Raw genomic sequence first — 19,393 nt, forward strand, 5'->3', positions numbered from 1 at the left:
ATCCTAGCTCTGGTCCATAGCGTAGATGGAACTCCTTGTAACGCTATGGACCAGAGCAAACTCCATCCCATCACCATCTTTAAAAAAAAATGATAACAAAAACTATGACTTTAAATGCTAAACTGAACCAGATGTGTGCTGTCTTCTGTGGTGGAAAAAAGTACTCACAAGCTTTGCTTAAATACTGCAATGTAGAAATACTCTGCAAGTAAAAGTCTGGAATTCAAAATGTACTTGAGTAAAAGTACAACAGTATTGGCATCAAAATGTACTTAAAGTACCAAAAGTAAAAGTAGTCATTATGCAGAATGTCCAATTTAAAGTTTTCAAATGTTTTCAAATGTTTTAAAAATAGCAGATCTACTCACTATGAGCTTGTAGATCGGCTATTTTCAAATGGCCAAAATTGTCTACCGAGTTGAAGTGGTTAATGTATGTTTTGTAATAATAATCAAAATCTATAAAGGAACTAGTAACTAAAGTTGTCAAATAATTGTGGTGGATTAAAAGTACAATATTTGCCTATGACTATGAGATGTAGTGATTAGTGAAGCAAAAGTATTGGAAATTGGATGGAAGTACAAATACCTCAAAATTGTACTAAAGTTTTCTCAGTGTTTCATGAATTAATATTTTATTTGTAAAATAATAATAAGATGTTCTGTCTGTCATCTTTTCAGGACATGGACCAGGAGCCTTATGAAGGACCATCTATGGTGACCGTTTACAAATCACTGATATCACGTCGCTATACACTCTGACTGCATTTGATCTGGCTTACTAAATGTAAAGCATCATTCGTGTGGACTGGGCTATCTGGCAGCCATGGACATCTTTCCCCGGCCAAGTGGTGAGATTCAGAGACGGAACCCACAGCAGGACTTTGAGCTCATTCAACGAGTGGGAAGTGGCACATATGGGGACGTGTACAAGGTACTGTCTCCTTCTCAGTCCCACACAGCAGTGCTTCTCACACCTTTTTTTTAAGATTTGTTTTGGGGCTTTTATTTATTAGATAGGACAGTAGACTGACATGAAATGGGGGGAGAGATGGGGAGTGACACGCTGCAAAGTTTGTCCGGATCGGGAAACGAACCGGCGTCGTCGTCAGCCATCAATGCCTATGTGGCAATGCCTATGTGGTATGCGCCTGGACCAGTAGGCCAGCAAGCGCCCCTTCTCAAACCTTTTCATGTCAAGGACCCCCAAATTGACAGTTATTAGCCCCCGCAGACCACCATTTGAAAAGATACACCAGGACCCCATTAGAGAAGATTTTTGCTCTAGCAGTGATTCTCAACAATTTTAATTTCAAGGACCCCCAGTTCGACATGCATTAGGTTATGTACCCCCATTTAATGGTATTACTATCCCTGAGAACCCAATTTATATTCCATTCCAGGTCCATTTGGTTCCATTTGTACACTCTGAGTTACATACCCATAAGGGTCCATTTGGTTCCTAACTATCATTAAGCTGGGGACCACCTGGAACACCCTCAAGGACCCCTGGGGGTCCCCGGACCCCACTTTGAGAACCAATGCCACACAGCCTGTCATTAAAGCATCTTCACCAATGTGCATGCATGCATGCCACACGATGACTAATGAACTTACCATTGTCATCCTAATCTATGGGAGAATGTTGTTTGTTAGTTAGAAGAACATAATGGAACACGTTCAACAATAGTTCTTGCTGGATGTTGGACATTCTGTATGTTTTGCACGTGCTATGTATGTACAATAAGAGTATGGAATGGAATCTATATTAGCCTGAAAGTGGCGATACAGGGTTATGACCCTGTTACTTCACCATTGTTACATATTAATTCACATACCACATTACCTTCTCTACAGTATATGAATGGGTATATTATATGAATGAGAGTGCAGCCTGTAATTGAATTAGAGCACAGTAGAGAGTTATTGAACTGTTTTTTGAGACGGGACAATGACAAATATTCAAAATAAGGACAATGACAGAAGACAAACAGAATTGTGCAGATAACTAACAGCTGTATGGAAATGAATACTACATTCATCTTTTTTTTTAAGATTTGTTTTGGGGCTTTTATGCCTTTATTAATAGGACAGTAGACTGACAGGAAATGCGGGGGAGAGATGGGGAGCGACACACTGCAAAGGTCGTCCGGATCGGGAATCGAACCGGCGCCGCTGCCAGGCATCCATGCCTATGTGGCAATGCCTGAGTGGTATGCGCCTGGACCAGTAAGCCAGCGGGCACCCCACTATACATCTTCAATATTGTTTAATATCAGTCATGGAAAACAGTATCACAAACAGTATTGACAAAAATTGGAAAGATTTGGACACATCTTTATTGTAAAGGACTAAGATGTTTTATATATTTTTTAGAATTCCAGTCATAAGCACATCGTTTTTGACTATTAAAGATGGAACACTTTTTTGTGTTTGCAACCTTTCAGAGAAAGTAAATGTGCTATTTTCTATTGCATCACTGGCCAAGTGGCCAATCGAGGTAGAATTTGGCAGTTTGTACATTTTCCATAGATCACTTGGATTCTAATTTGATCTGATGTGTGATAGTCCAAGCCTGCCTGTGACGGCCCCTCGCCTTACAAAGCACCCTCTGCTAAGCAACCCCCCAATACAACACACATACACACACGCACACACATACACTAACACACACAGGCCACCGGTGGAATGCAGCGCCTGGTATTCTCTCAAGAGCACTCGCATGCTCGGGGCTGCGGCAGAGAGAAATATGATCAGGCCCCTGTCTAAACATGCGTTTTCACCATGGGTGTGTTTTGTGCCGCATTGACAGCGGAAATACTTAAAATTGGAAATATCCTGGGTTTGGTTGAGTTTGCACACCACTATAACAGGGGTTCTCAAACCTTTTTAGGCCGTGACCTCCTTCTTTTTTTAAACTGGGGACCCCCACCCTGACAAGCACTTGGAATTGTAGGTATTACATTTAATGTGACGCGGTTCCACAGATAAATATTGTGCGAGGCGTTGTGAGCATGTAGTTAGGCTATTTTCACAATGTTCTCCTCTTGCTTGCTTAATATTTGACAGTTTGGCCAGTTTGGTATTAAAACGGTCTTGAAAGTCCTTAAATTATGACTTTATAAATGAGCAGATAGCCTGTATACACTTATACTGTATCATATGTTGGGTTATTTACCGTTGAGTGAGAAAAATAATTAAGCTAATCATCTGGGGACTCAAGTTTGAGAACCACTGCACTATAACATCCCCAGTATTAATTTAACCCATTGTCGTTTTGCTAATTTTTTTATACTCTCACAATAAGTTAAATTAACACGCAAGTCTTAAACGAAATAACTGCCTTGTTTTCAGCCTTGTATAGTGTGGCTGAATCCATTTGTGACTGTTAAATAAACAGTTTGGAAGACATCATTTATTGTCAGTATTGGTGGATCAAATGCAGAATCCGTTACAGAAGTGACAAAATCATTCTCTAGTAATATTTAGATTCAGATTGGCTGTCGAGCAACTACATTTTTTTAAAGCTCCACTACTTTCCCTATTGTCCTTATCCATTTTACAAGCAGCTGTGGCTTCACAATTGCAAACCTAGACATCAGGCACACCTGTTTTTCCCTGTGGATTTGACATAGTGATTGATCCTCCTGTGTCACACCTTGCCTATTATTTAAGTCTTATAAAGGCCATGTTGTAAATTATGTCAGACTGCTCTCCACAATTCTCTTGTCTAAAGGTTGTGTGAGGTTGTCGAAGCTATGTTGTCTGTTAGTTTCACACATTTGTCTCTTGTTTTGAACTTCTTCTTTTACCCCCCTCAGCAGCAGTGGCACTTAGATTCAGTCTAGCCATGTAGGGAAATTACATTTTGTAGCTAATTGGGCTCACTCTTTAGCCATAATGTCAAGCAAGCACACTGAAGTTATATTGCTCTTGTGTTATTCACTGACATATTAATTAGTGGAACATATGCCCTTGGACAAATCTGTGCATCATATACTGTAGATATAATTCATAAATCCTAGAGGCTGTCATTAGCAGTATATCGTGACAGCAACGCTAACCAGTTTCGATCTAGGCCTCTGCCACCTGCAATATATTTGTCTAAAGCAAAAGCACTTGTCTGTCTATTTGTACACATGCTGCTTGCTTGAGTGTGCACTTTCAGTCGGCTGAACCATTCCAAACATAGCGTGGGAGACTGTTTATCTATCTGAGTCACCGCCACATTCTCAATGTTGAAAGGTGGACAGGGTTTTATGGTTTATAGGTGAATTAGCTGTTCGGCCTGTCTGTTTGCTCTCACGCCTTGGGAGACTTACTGTCTTGAACGTAAATTGGGACTGCGTTTGGCCTACTTCCAGATAGCAGTATTATAGATGTATGCATGCGTTACAGTGAATTTGAGGAACCCGGGAGCAAACTCAATAGTGATTTTGAATGACTCCCTATTGCCTTGGGAATTTTAAGAAAAGCTGACACTAACAAGGATTCCATCCTGGATGTAGATGTTTGCTCAATGTTTGGATGTCAAGGACGCTATGGTTAAACCCTCTCGAACCTTAACCTAAACCCTAACCAAAAATAAAACAAAAAGCAAATGTTTCTCATGTAGAACATTGATTGATCTGTCAGCTTTTCCTCAAACTCCATAACCCACAAGGGAGTTTACAAACTCAATAGTGAGTACTGACAAATTCACAATGACAAATGCATGCATAAAAGCTTCACAAACGCATACAAATGCATGCATAAAAGCTTCACAAACGCATACAAAAGGGGGTGTCATCGGCTGAATGAGAAACCAGACAAAAAAGAATGGCAAAAAGATAGGCAAAACATATAAGCATACTGTATATATAAGCATTACAAATATTTAAAAACTTGCAAAGTGAACAATGTTGGCACTGCTTGGTAACAAGTTTCACGACGATGTCTAATTATCATTTCTACTTTGTACACTGGACCTTTTAAAAATGTACCCTCTGGGGTGCCAGGTGGCTCAAGTAGTTAGTCCACAGACCATAATTATGATCCTTGTGATCATGAGGACCCTGTTTTGAATCTGAACCCTATATTGTCTCGCATGTCTCTCATGCTCTCTAAACTGGCCTATCAGAAATAAACATAAAAAGTTTTTTTTTCTTTGTGTTAAATTAACAGGCTGAATTTTACTGTTTAAACCAGTGCTGTAACTGATGTCCCAACAGTTTGTCTTGTTACATAATGTGTAAGTAGCTTTGAGATTAGCATGTGAAGGAACAAGCTAAACTATTTCTATACTCCAGTAAAATTGTAACATTCCAAACTTTGCTCAAAGTGACTGTATTCTATATTTCAGGCTCGAAATATACAAACGGGAGAGCTTGCTGCTGTGAAGATCATAAAGTTGGAGCCAGGTAAGCGTGATTTCATTAAAACATTTATTTTATCTCTGAGATGCTGTTTTTGGATGGCTGTGGTGTTGGGGCAGAGTTAGGGATATGAGGTGGGCATTGCACGTCCCTTATCCGTTTGAGTCCAGGTGTTGTACAAATGAGGAATCAATAAAGCTAGGAGAAATGTTTTTGTACAGCAATGATACCAGTCAGCCATACATTGCCGTTGTTGTCAGAATCTATCTTCTAGAAACAATGACATTAAGATCTGGAGAAATTCAGAGCCTCAGTCTGTTATGAGGGGGGAGGAGAACATGTATGACTGTGCTCTCCTTGCAGTCTGGACTGATGACCCAGTGACAGCACAGCATTGGGGTGATCCAGATTAGTGGGATTAACAGAGGGCTTTGTACCACCGACATGCAGACAAGCCTGGCTGATTATCGGTCATTGGAGTAAAAGATTCCCCTTCGTGTTTTCTCTTTCATTCACTGACCCCCATAATCACATCTTGTCAGCTCAAAACACTCGGAAGAAATATATAATCTATGCAATTTGCTTTGGCAAATGGAGCACTGTCAACCTAAAATAATCAATTAGCATGGGCCGGGATACATAGTACCCGCTGGCTGTTAAAGTCAAAACTGTCTGCCAAGCGTATTATCCCCCATTCCACCCCAACACACACACACACACACACACACACACACACACACACACACACACACACACACACACACACACACACACACACACACACACACACACACACACACACACGCACACACACCCACTCTCACTCTGTCAACACTGTTAATCGGGTTGGGGGTGGGGAAATGCACATTTTAGTTGTATAGCTTGTCTAAAGCTGGCTTTAATACTAGTCGTCATCATATCCTCTATTTGTGCTGAGATCAAAATGGGCAGATCTAGACATGTGTGTGCTGAATTGTCTTAACCGTTGTGGTCTCAAGATCTGATAAAAGGCCTAGACATACCTCAACAGGATGTTTTTCTATGATCTACTGTACTATTGGTGCGCTGGTACAGGGGCTGCACCGCGACTCAGCGTGTCACGTATGCCTTGATGTGTTACAAATGTTTGTATATATATGTTTTGAATACATGACTGCTGTGTCGTAAGACAAATTTCAGTGTGAACTGACAATAAAGTACTATATCATATCATATCATATCATATTACATAGGGATTCCTTCCCTGTAATAATAATTGAATTATGAAAATGTGCACTGCCTGTCCTTTCCCAATAAAATGAAGCCTCTGCGGACAGTAGGCCTGTGACACTTTTTCCCGATTTGATTCGATTTCGATTCATAGGGTGACTATTCGATTATATCACGATTATTGCGTTTTCCTGCGATTTGCAATTCGAATCACGATTATTGCGATTTCTCCCCAAAAATTACAGCTTTTTTATATTGAAACATTTTAAAACAATTCTAAACAATATAAAACATTAAAAGTTGAATCATATACTTCAAATCAATGCAGCCAAATAAAGTCAGTCAATCTTTCTGACATTTATTTCAGCCAAAGTGCCAGTGGTACAACATTACAACAACATGTTCCTGGTCAAGATGCCAGAAAACACAGAACACAACAGTCATAAAAAAAGAAGAACAAAAAAATCGCTGTGCTGCAGGCAATAAAATCAGGAAAATCGATTCTGAACTTTGAAAATCGATTAATTGAATCGCCGGCATTAACATCACGATATTAGTAAATCGATTTTTTTGCACAGGCCTAGCGGACAGATGGACAGGGTTGTTTGCTGTCAACTCATGTAATGTGAACAAGGGATTAAAATGTAATAAATAAATAACATTCCATAACAAATTCCATGGCTGTAGCACCTAAGCTTTTAGTTCAGTATGGAGGTGACAAAAATCAAAACCAAGTTTGAAGTGAGCGGTTGTGTGTGTGTGTGTGTGTGTCTGTGTGTTCGTGGCCGTGTGTGTAGCAGTTCTTTTCAGGGTTGCGTGCGATTGTGTGTGTGTGTTACGCAACAGCGCCACTTGGTCACCAGCGTTATTGCAGCTCATGCTACGGACATAGATAGACGGATGGATAGATGGTAACATACGGACAAAGTCACTCTGAGGAGACGGTGTGACCACAGCTCAAAAAGAAAAACCTTAGTGGATGTACTTCTGTAGCTTACTGGCAGTGTGCACAAGAAATGTGGCACGGATCACTGCTGTGGTTTGTGAGTTTAGTTCCACACTAGGCTTGCACGATGGGATGATTATATTGGCAATTGGATGAGTCCAATTGTCGGTTGTACTTACTGGGTGATGGTTTGGGTGTGTTTGAACATTTATTTCGTAAATCTACTGGTCTGTCTAGAATTCAACTCGACAAATAGCCTAATTTACATGTAAACTGTAAAGCACAATACAACGTGTGCGTCCTTAACAACACAGAGTAGTGATGACTGCAATGTCTTAAGCACAATTAAGCCTCTTAGTTTCTGTCTGATTTGTGCTGCTGAAAAACAAAGGTTCATAAATCAGATTTGAGATCTAGATGGAAGCAGTTTGTGCAGTTGTGCATCAGACCCTGTCCGCTTAACAGCATAGGGTGACAGATGACTACTACATTAAGACTACTTGGATATGGCTGTAGTGTACGTGTGCGCCGCGGCACAGTCCCAGGTACGGATTGGAGCTGAGGAGAGATGGAAAAGCTTTTGGTCTCAGAGTTGTCTTTTTATCCTAATGGGAAATTGGAAATGTTTCTTCGTTGTTGTATGTACGTTTCGGTCAACAAGAGGAGAGTGAGAGAGGTGCATACCAGCAGAAACTTACATTTGATTGAATACTTTATTAACAAGATTGCTAACAGTGCAGCAGTATAGTCAAACGTTTTGCTAAAAGCCTCAGGGGCTTGTTGCTTGTAGTCCACAATAGAAACATGTTGACTTCTGTTCCTCTCTGTTCCTCATTGACAGTGGTCGAAAGAGGACCTGTGAGATGTTCAGAATGTGAATAGCTTTTCTCGTTCTAATCGGTCATCTTAGGGGCAATCTCTCGAGACAAGAGTCAATGATGGCTACGCCATTGACAAGTGGGCGGTCCCTTTTCGTGACGATGGCTAGCCAGATTGTCTTAGGGGTGACAGTGACACACACTAACCCTCTTATAGACGGCTGGCCTCCTGAAGAGCCACACTGTTAGAAAACATAAATTAAAGAAAAATACTGAGGTTAACAGGGAAAGCTACTCGATCAACAAGAGTCCAAAAGTCCCGCTAGTGGCCTGTAGAGGTTATGTTGCTCTAGTTTAGGGGTTTACAGACTTTTCAGGTCGTAACCCCCCAAAATAATAATATTTGAAGTTCACAACGCCTCACACAGTGAGTATATAGATTGTCTATTTTCATGTTTGCCTCTTTCTTATGTAATATTTGACAAATTGACCAATTTGGTTTTAAATAAGTCTCATAAGTAATTAAATTGTAACTTTAGAACAGGGGCAGCAATGAAAACATCGACTAAAGCAGGTATGAAGGGGTATGATAAAAGGCAGATTTAACCCTAAATGTGTTTTGGTCTGAACGACTCTTTTAAATGGGGTGCAGGCAGGGCATACACAGAGTACATTACTTGCACCCTAGTCTCACCAAACAGACTGTTGACTCATTTTCAAATGCTGTTGCCATACAGTCTGTGCAACGGAAGTGCTGAAAATGTGAAGAAACTATAGAGGATGTCCCCCCCCCCCCACTTCCATTTCATCTTTGCAGTCGTGTAATTTGTCCAACTTCAAGTCAAATTTCTCGACGCATATATAGCTAGCGATTTTCTTTATATATTTTTTTTTTCGTGAGGGTAAATGAGAAATGGATGCCAAACTCTGTTCAAGGCTTGAGAGTCTTATACTTTTTTTTAAAGATATTTTCAGGGCTTTTTCTGCCTTTATTGATAGATATATAGTAGGTTGACAGGAAATGGGGAGAGAGATTCGGGTTGGGATGACACGCAGCAAAGGTCGTCGGGATCGGGACTCGAACCCACGACACGTTGTATTAGCAGCCACAGTGCCCAGATGGTTATGCCAACCATCCGAGCCGAGAGAATTATACTGGCACATAGATAACTATGCACATGTGCATCTGGTCTGATCAGTATTATCGGTGTTGATATGCATTAATTGGTGGGAAAATCTATACACCGCTGCAACCCTAGTCACCACAATTAGTAGGATTCATCCTCTGTGGAGCTTGAAAATGCACGACAACAACATTTTTTATGGCAAGTAGTTTTCAAAACATCTTTCTTGGGAATAAAGTGCTGGAGGGACAGACAGACATTTCCATCCTTGGAGCCTCATTAGCAGGGCTAAAATGGCTATATGGTCATAGATGCAGCTACCTAATCAATATAGGCTATATTAGAACACTTGTTCTGAACCCTGGTCCTCATGTACATGGGGCGGCATAGCTCAGGGGTAGAGAAACTGGTATTAGAGCACGAAGGGTATAAATCCCGAAGGGTTCCCAGTTCGAATCCGGGCTCCCCCTGAGTTAATGTCGAAGGGTCCTTGGGCAAGACTCTGAACCCCTAATTGCCTCCGGTGAGTAGGTTGGTGCCTTGCATGGCTTCCTCCGCCACCGGTGTATGAATGTGTGTGTGAATGGGTGAATGTAATGCACAATCTATGTAAAGCGCTTTGGATTAAAAGCGCTATATAAATGCACCATTTACCATTTTACCATTTATGTACCATTAATACTGCTGGTATTATTCCATGATGTAACTGGTGTTAATTGCAGTCATGAGACATCCTTGTCATTCTGGCTATAATAAGGGGTTAGGTTTATGGCTAGGTTTTACCTGGAACGCCAGGTATTTAACTGTGCTGCCAGATAGAACTCCAGCAGTACCAGGTGTCTCTGAGGAGATATTAAGATTAAGTGCCCTATGTTGCGCGCCGCCTTACCCCGAATGCCTAAACCTTTTGGCATTTGTTTACTATTTTGAAAAACATAAAAATATTAAACTATTTTAAAAAGTTGGAATGCAAAAAAGGGGCAACATTTAAGTTGAAAACCCAGCCTTAAGCATTGTGTTTTAACAGGACTCTTGTTGCTCATTTAAGCGATCCTTGCAGGTAAACAGCGTTGTCCCAACCATGGGATCAAACAGGTTGGACCAGGATCAGTGACACTGGTATGAAGGCAGGTCAGAGAAAAGAGAGAGGGAGTGGTTCAGCCCTCGGGCTGCAGTGGCTCTGGGGCACAGAATAGGCCCTTCTGACAAGTTGGAATAGAAGGTGTTTATCCATTGGAAAAACAAATAAAACACATATTCACTTGAGGAAGATAAAGATTCAGGACCTTTGAAAGATTTCTATTGAGATTTCCCCCAGTAGATTATAGCTTGTCCTATATTCCTAATCCACACTGTATACATGTGCCAACTGCCGGTCTAATATATTTGGGGGTACTTGACATGAAAATATTTGGGAATCACTGCTCTAAAGGCATCTGTACTCCACCTAACTGTTAGATTCTAACACATGCAGTAGAACTGAATCCTGTGAGAGGCCTGCTATACTTTCTCTACTCTGGCTCAAAACATTTAAAGGGAACAGTATAAAATACTGCCTTTTCTTTTTTGAATGTCAAGCTTCTGTGCAATTCGTCAGAAGAGAAAGCATGTCATACTTTTCAACTGTCAACCTCTATAAAATATTTTATGATCAATTTGGTTCAATTGCTGCAGTGGGTTAAATTGCTGCAGTGCCTCCACCACAATGAATTCAAATTATACACCTTTCATTTAGAACACAGCTTGGTATTCAAAGAGCAAAGGGAAGTTGTACTGGGTCTTAAGAGGAAGTGGTTTTGCTTTGGGGCCTAGTTTTACCATGTGATAACATTATTTTGTGAGGACCCTGTCATGTTTTTAAGCTTTTTTTCTTTTTATCTGGTCAAAATTGTCCTCACTAAAATGTTTGTGGCTATTTGTCGCATTTGCTGCATGACAGTGATGCAGGGAAAATGTATTTAATTGAACATCAGTAGGCCTATCTACCAAAATGAAGGGGTTTTAAACTGTAATTACACATTGACGAGTCTTATTAATTGGTAATGGCCTCGTAATGGTCTGGAATTGTTATTGTGTGTCACATTGGTACACATTAAATGTAGCTTTCTGTCAAGTAATTACATCCTTATCTTGAATGCATCAAATCATCTCAAAGCATTTTATTTAGAGATAATTAGTGGTTGTTTTGAAATAACTATTTTTATTCTTGGGCCCCCAGCTTTCATTTTAAAATCTCACTCAGTTCTCACACTTTGGGGACTTAAGACCACCGATAAGTGATTGAGTTCAGTGAAATTAATGTACAAGTGATGTCATTTTAGACCGTCTAACACAAGAATAGACAAGACAACAGGTTAGGTTAGGTAGCTACTAGGTGTTGTGGAGGAGAAAAACTGTATTGAGGGTATTTTAATACAACGTTAGATGTGCTGTAATGTATACTTATTTAGTTTAAATAGATCTATATTCCGATAGTAATCATCATTATAGTGTTTGTTCAGTGAAAGAGTTCTCCCCGTCTCGAACTCTTTTGTAAACAGAGAATGCATTTTCAGAATTTCAGGTCAAGATACCAATTTTATCCAATCAGGAGAAGAGAACTCATCCAGGACACAAGATAAACAATTTACATTGCAAGTGATGACACAAAGAAGTGTGCAAACAACATTCTAACTGGAACACTAAATAAGATAAAACCAGTTGAATATCTACATACTGTATGCCACTCACACTATTTCTGTTTCAGGTATGACATTAACCACCTGAATACTAGTTTGTTTTCTATGATTAACAGCTCACACTAATGTTATTATCTAGGGATGTTAAACCCCACTTATCTGAACAAATTAAAACAAATGCTACACATTATTTAGCCAGTGACTGCATCACTTACGACTCAGACGGAGTTCTGATAGCTAAGTTGTGTTGAGATTTGTGATATTGTCCATTCCACAGATTAGTCATTTGGGCAATGGAAGCACACTGGGTTGTTGTTTACTGGTCAGCCTGCAATGCGTGTTTTGGCATTCCACCCAGACTTAGTTTTATTCAGACCTCACGTGAGAGATCCAAACTCTCTCCCAGACAGGCTGAGAGCAGGGCTGCTTCACAGCAATTGTCTCACTGTGGTTGTATGCATGTGTTTTCAAAACAAGAGCCACTAGTCTGTACTCTGTAACCCTGGAACTATTTCCATCCTTCATCTTTTTCCCTCCGCGACTTCAGTACCAGGAAAGGAAAGGTCTACTCACATCTGAATTTGGAGGGATGGGTCTCTGCACCCTGGTGTCACCTACTTGTATGTGTTTAATTAATTAAACTTCAGCATTGAGCTGCCTGGCACAGAGAGAGTGCACTGATGCTTGGGGCAAGGAACTAGGTGTCTCTGTCTAAAGGCCACAGTAAACAATTTTAATCCGACTATCTATTATGGATATATCAGAATGTGTAAACAAAGATTTCTGTTCCAAAATTAAAGCAACCACTGATTTATTTTGCCTACTGTTCCTTAAAAAATACAAATAAGTCTTAGTTAGGATAGCTTATTTTGGATCTTCACTCATCATTGTGGTCATTATTGCTGTCATAGGCAAATTTATACAACTACTAGAATCTACCCCCCTCCCCAAGGCAATATATCCTGTTGTTTTCCTGTTAGAAGCGATGTCCCTCGGATGACATGCATCAGAAAAGCTTGATGTGGATTCAAAGCCATCATGATACCCCCCCCCCCCCCCCCCCCCCACACACACACACACACACACACATTATGAATGACTATTTTCCAGACGGGGAAATATGTAATCTTGGGTAAAATTCTTGAAAACATTTGGAAGTTTTGGTCAAAAAGTTGACTAGCCAACACTTACCCAGGGCTCCTAAATCGCTGCCTTTCCATACCCTCCTGTCTAGCATCAGGGTCTTGAACTCTGCAGTGTTGATAGTTCTAGCTCTGTTGTCATGTGCAGTGTATCTACAGTACATAGGTGGGGGGCACGGTGGCGCAGTTGGTAGTGCTGTCGCCTCACAGTTAGAAAGTCCTGGGCCGCAGTGTATCTATGTAGGTGGTGCACCTCTTTCCCTTCCAGGCTGTCCCCTGGGTTGCCCTGGTGGTGTGCAATTCTCTACCAGGAGGCATGCCATAATAACAGCGACGCAGTTACATTTCAACCTACAGCTATTGAAGAGTAGCAGCATGTCATGTGATTACAATCGTACGTCATCTATACTTCTCTACTCAAATGAGTAATGAATGCTTGATGCTGTCCACTCAGTATGCTTCTGCCTGGTTCTCCGCTAGATTTCTCCGCTACTTCTGGAGACGGACACTGTGTGACATAGTGTGTCCTATCTCTCTCCGTCAATTGTCATGGTTGTTTTTACCCATTAAGATCGAAGGCCGATTCTACAAGTGCCCTCTAAATCATAACATAGACCTCACGTAAAATAACACAGATGCATTCCTGGTTTAAATGATTTAAAATGACACAGACGTATTGTGCTACATTATGTGCTGAAAAGCAAGACAGATTACAGGTACAGTACATACTGAGGCTCAATTAAAAACAGTCCATGGTATTTTGCTGACAGATTGGGGAAATAAAACAATATAAATCACGAGCACATTATGCAGTATGCTGTATACATTTATTTAACATTTTTATTTTTATACTTAAAGGCCCACTTCACCTCTGGGACAACCCTATCTTGTTTTATTGTTGTTTGGGACACGATCAACACTATACTGAGTTATTTTTTGTGTTCAATCAGTGTTTTTAGATATTTTGGTATTTCAGCATGTACTAGTGATGCATTTTGCATCATCAGTGATGCGTTTTGCATCATATGATGCAAAATGCATCACTAGTACATGCTGAAATACTAAAATATCTCAAAAAACAGATTGAACACAAAAAATAACTCAGGATTGTGTTGATCGTGTCCCAAACAACAATAAAATAAGATCGGGTTGTCCCAGAGGTGAAGTGGCCCTTTAATATAATTTTATTTGTATGCCGTCCAGGAAGGAAGTCGAGGAATGTTTGAAAAATATATAAACCCTTGCATAAAGATAAGTTTAAGTCACAAACGAGTGAGAGGAGAGTGTCTGTCTGATCAATCACACACAAGTTATTGACTGCCAGAATTCAGAGCGTTTTTCACCAAGCTTTGAAAAAATGGTGCCATGAGATCACCACTGTTTATCAAAATGTCAAACTCTCAACAGAAGTACACTCTTGTCTTAAAACTACAACAAGTAGAGATCTTATAAGAAATCACAACCTGTTTTGATGAAGTATGGCATTTTTATTTGGGGCAAAAGGCCTGTGAAATTGATCAATCAATATTTCAGAATACACAGATTATGGAACTATTCATGGAAATCAATCATTTTGCTATTATGTCCTCTTCTTCACATAAGGCTATATAGTTTTATAATAAAGATTCTCATCGTGTATTTATACAGTATTAACTTCTAGTGCTAATGCTGTTTGTGTTCTCTGCCTGTCTGTGTCTGTCTCTTTCTCTCTCTGTCTCGCTCTGTCACTCTGTGCTTCCAGGGGATGACTTTTCCATCATACAACAGGAAATCTTCATGGTGAAGGAATGCATGCACCAAAACATTGTGGCCTACTTTGGGAGCTACCTGTGGTAAGAGCCAGCACTGAATACCACCAACCCTTTGTCTGTCATTTGATACTTGATATTTCCCCACTCTTAAGGGATGGCAAAGAAGGTGCTATACACAATTTACAATTTTTTGCCTGAGGAAGGTCTGCAGTGTAGACTCTACACGGCCGAAATGTTTCATTTAAACTTCTCATAAAAGTAGCAGTGTGCGGGCATATCTTTCAAGATTGTTCTCACCTACTGTTTGTTGCCTACGCACCTGCTTTTAAACTTACTGGGCATGCAGAAGTTGTTTTTCTCTAGTTTGCAACAGTAATAAAGTGCCCACACATGTGAAAGTATGACTACAGTAAAAATAGCACTAGGACTGACACAGTGGTGTTTTTCCGGAGGGATACGATAATCATTCCCTGTACGACATGCGTGTGGTCGTGGAGATACGCTATCGTGTTTTTAATGGATGAAATGTTTTGTGGAGGGCTACACTTTTCCTCAAAAACATTCTGCACGTCATACTACGTATATAGTGTAACACGGTAGAGCATACTGGACTGACTGACAGACTGGTGCTGACATCGCTGGCGAAGCCTGTTGGTACCAGGATGCAGAACTCAGGTTTTAATGGAGGGTTCTCTTGACTGGAACCTGGAGAGGAAGTAGGGCTGGTACGCCCACTGACTGCTCCCCAATGGCTTCCAGCAGGTTTAACTGGAATACGAGTCTCTGATCTGCTTTATACGGCCATTAGTCAGTAGAGGTGCTCGTCTTATCGCAGCAGCAGGTCCTGTACAGTCTACTGAATACACAAGACATAAAATGCTACTTAAATCATGTGGTTATTGCACAAACCACCCCGCCATGAGCGGTGAAAAAAACGTAACCAAAAGAGGCCAAAAAGGCGCCTTTTACACGGGGAATTTCCCGAGATGCTTGCAGACTGGCTTCCTGACTATGTGATAAATTGCTTGCATGTGTAGCTAAAAGGTGACAAGCTGGCATGGGCCTCATTGAAACACTGTGGCAATTTGGATTTGGATGTGATCAATAACTTTCATTTCTGTCATGTGGTAAATCAAGAAACATGTCTGTAGATGCTATAGATATCATTTTCCACACATGTTATGTTACTTAATATGAAACTACCTCGCTGTATAACTAATCCGTAAATAATCAGTTTGGCACAATGACCTAACTGTCTCACCATTTGTTCTTCTGTCAGTCGAGAGAAGCTGTGGATATGTATGGAGTATTGTGGTGGAGGATCCCTGCAGGACATCTATCATGGTGAGATATTACAGAACTTATTTCATCATTATTAGCCCGTTTCACCATTCATTATTGCATCCACTGTTAAATACATCACTGTTTTACTGCACTGCTGGTAAGTCCACAGGACTAATGATGGCTTTGACTAAAAAATGAAAATCATCAAGTGTGTGTGTGTGTGTGTGTGTGTGTGTGTGTGTGTGTGTGTGTGTGTGTGTGTGTGTGTGTGTGTGTGTGTGTGTGTGTGTGTGTGTGTGTGTGTGTGTGTGTGTGTGTGTGTGTGTGTGTGTGTGTGTGTGCGCACGCGTGTGTGCGTTACAGTTACTGGGCCTCTGTCAGAGCTTCAGATTGCCTATGTCTGCAGAGAGACCATACAGGTAATTGTGGGCTAGCTTTACACAGTTATTATTGTTTGTACTATACAAATGTATATACTTTTTAAGATTTTAGAAAAACGTTTTTGGAAACTGCTTGAGTTGAATTGAAAGTCCGTCTGACGAGGGATGTGTACATTTTCTACGGTACATAATATACTTTGTGTGAGCCCACACAGTTTTTGCAGGAACTGCATTTCTAGTTCCACCTATGTTATTCTTGGAGAACATTCCAAAGCTGAATTTAGGTTGATCTATAACGTGTCAATCGTTTCCTCATCAGGGCTTGGGATATCTGCACACAAAGGGCAAGATGCACCGTGACATCAAGGTACAGTACTACACCTTTTCAACTTTTATTTTATTGTTATTCTGTGTGTGTGTATTTATCGCCGGTTCATTTTGATGAGAAAAAAAGAACCTCTCACAAGGGAGACCTGGCCAAGACTGCAGCAGAACATTCAGTTCCTAACACAACAATAAAAAGAATGTCATGAGTAATAGATGGTTTGAGAGAGAGAGCAAGCGATAAAGAGGAATACTTTTTTGGAGGTGGAGGTATATTAGCACAGTCGTTGCACACAGTCGTTGCACAATCAATGTCCCCATAAATATCACAATTTCCCTGTCATAAAATCAAGTGAGACGCCTGTTTTTTTTGGCTTGTGCAGCGTGACCCGAAAAGGTGTGAACTGAAGTGACAGGAAAGGGGTCATGGGGGGACAAGATTGCATGGCTGCACGTGACCAATGCCGTCACCAGGCAGTTTAGAAGCTGGAGCAGAATGTCGGATGGCGTTTGCCTGGTGCCGTTCACACAGCCCCTAGTCTCTGTCTCTGGTATTATCGCAGTAGGTCAGGGCTGGGCCTATTTATCTCTGCTCAGCTCTACGCAGAGAGCACTTCCTGTTTCCTCTGCTCTCACCGCAGGATGCCAGCTGAGTGTCAGTCAGGGCCAACAGAAACACTCAGTCAGTCCTATGCTCACTTACGGCAGTGATAACACTGGGCAAAGGATTTCGGCCAACTGTGGTCATTAAGATCACCTTAACAATGTGTTCTTCATCTTCATAGCCTCTAATGTTGCTTAGTTCATTAGAAACATTACTGGGGATGTACAGTATGAAGTGTGGTTAACTTGACACAGTTGTCCGAGAAATATTTGAAAAAGACAAACGTCATCAGATGAATGTCATTTGTGGTCTTAGGTGTTAATTGGTGTGGACCAAGCATTGTTTCATGAATATGGGAACCCTAAAATGTCTTCCTGTCCAGTCCAAAATATCAAAGTAGAGATATTTTTATAAAAAGCTACAATCCAAAGATTTGATGTCAGTCATTGCTACTAACAGAGAGGTAAAAAAAAAGTCGAAACTACAATGATGGCTGCACATCTAATGTCTGATCTGATGCACCGTCTGCTTCAAATAACTGGAATTTTCAACCACTCAGTGTCCTACCTGACACTAGAGTTTACTTTTTGCATTGGAAGTGTAGGGAGACCACCTCTAACCAGATAAACTAGTTATTGTAACTGCAGTATGTAACCTTTATGCCTTACCTCACATGGGATTTGAACCAGGTCTCCTGTGTTAGAGACCTACCATCAAAGGCTCAGGCAAGAGGCATTTGTTTTTTAATAATGTATTATTCATTAAAATAAGTTTATGGATTGTAGCTTTAACGTGAACACATTTGAAGGCGTTCAGTTGTTTACTATTGAGACCTCTTTACAAAGACAGTTTACAGTTTAGGCATTTAGCAGATGCTTTTAATCCAAAGCGACTTACAATAAGCAGATAAAACATCACAATAATAAACGAGATAAAGATAATATGTCAGTACATCAACAGCAATATAACAAATGCAAATGAATATCTTTCTAGAAAAAAACAAAACAATATAATCAGTAAATAATAAAAGGTTTCTAAAAAAAACTAAAAACAAATGCTAACTAGCTTCATGTATGGTCATTGATTTTTTCAGTAGTGCTAAGGGTTTGAGACATTTGTTTGAGCTCAAATACCTCGATGTCTTCTAGTTTTCGTACCACACTTGTCTTTCTTGAGTATGAAACAGCCATAACTCACAGCCTCTGACTGTACACTCTATTATTTGTCATCATTCTCAAAGTCTAAAACCATGGGTGATTTACACCACAGGCCTCACAGTAATGCCTTTGGGCTCTGAATACCAAGCGATGCACCAAGACTATATTATTTTCCCTTTTCATTTTTTCACAGGGAGCCAACATTCTTCTATCTGACAACGGAGATGTGAAGTTAGGTAAGGTGCTGGACAGCATATGAGTTCTGAGGACTTGAACCCTCTCAACACTTCCAGCTATGTGTTTGTGTATTGCATAACCTGAAAAAAATCTGTCACTCATTATCGCAGCTGACTTTGGAGTCGCCGCCAAAATAACTGCGACCATTGCCAAAAGGAAGTCCTTCATTGGAACACCCTATTGGTGAGTTTCTCACTCTACTAAGTGAATCCATCCATCCACTTTGAAAGGCTAGGTTGAAATTGGTTCAGAAACTGGCTTTTTCTGTCAATGACTGATATAGGAAAAACTAAGTAAGTCCACACCTAGAAAATGCTTATTAAAAAAAAGTGTATTGCCACCACACGTGATGTTTTGCGACTCCCAATTTGTGATTATTTGATTGA

General features: G+C 40.4%; 1 protein-coding gene across 4 annotated transcripts in view; it reads left to right on the plus strand.

The window, feature by feature from the left end:
* map4k5 (mitogen-activated protein kinase kinase kinase kinase 5) overlaps positions 1–19,393 on the plus strand; it is a 50,962-nt gene that overhangs the window by 477 nt on the left and 31,092 nt on the right. For 3 of the 4 annotated variants that reach the window (XM_080749965.1, XM_080749966.1, XM_080749967.1), the window contains exons 2-9: positions 681–933; positions 5,341–5,398; positions 15,012–15,102; positions 16,301–16,365; positions 16,669–16,724; positions 17,005–17,052; positions 18,964–19,006; positions 19,118–19,190. In XM_080749965.1, coding sequence (XP_080606091.1) covers positions 826–933; positions 5,341–5,398; positions 15,012–15,102; positions 16,301–16,365; positions 16,669–16,724; positions 17,005–17,052; positions 18,964–19,006; positions 19,118–19,190 — 542 coding nt within the window. In that variant the 5' untranslated portion in view covers positions 681–825. Of the gene's footprint in view, positions 1–680; positions 934–5,340; positions 5,399–12,585; positions 12,749–15,011; positions 15,103–16,300; positions 16,366–16,668; positions 16,725–17,004; positions 17,053–18,963; positions 19,007–19,117; positions 19,191–19,393 lie in introns of those variants that run through there. The other variant, XM_080749968.1, reaches the window with a different exon arrangement.

This window comes from Nannobrachium achirus (assembly GCF_963921795.1).
Source record: "Nannobrachium achirus genome assembly, chromosome: 20".
Lineage (NCBI taxonomy): Eukaryota > Metazoa > Chordata > Actinopteri > Myctophiformes > Myctophidae > Nannobrachium > Nannobrachium achirus.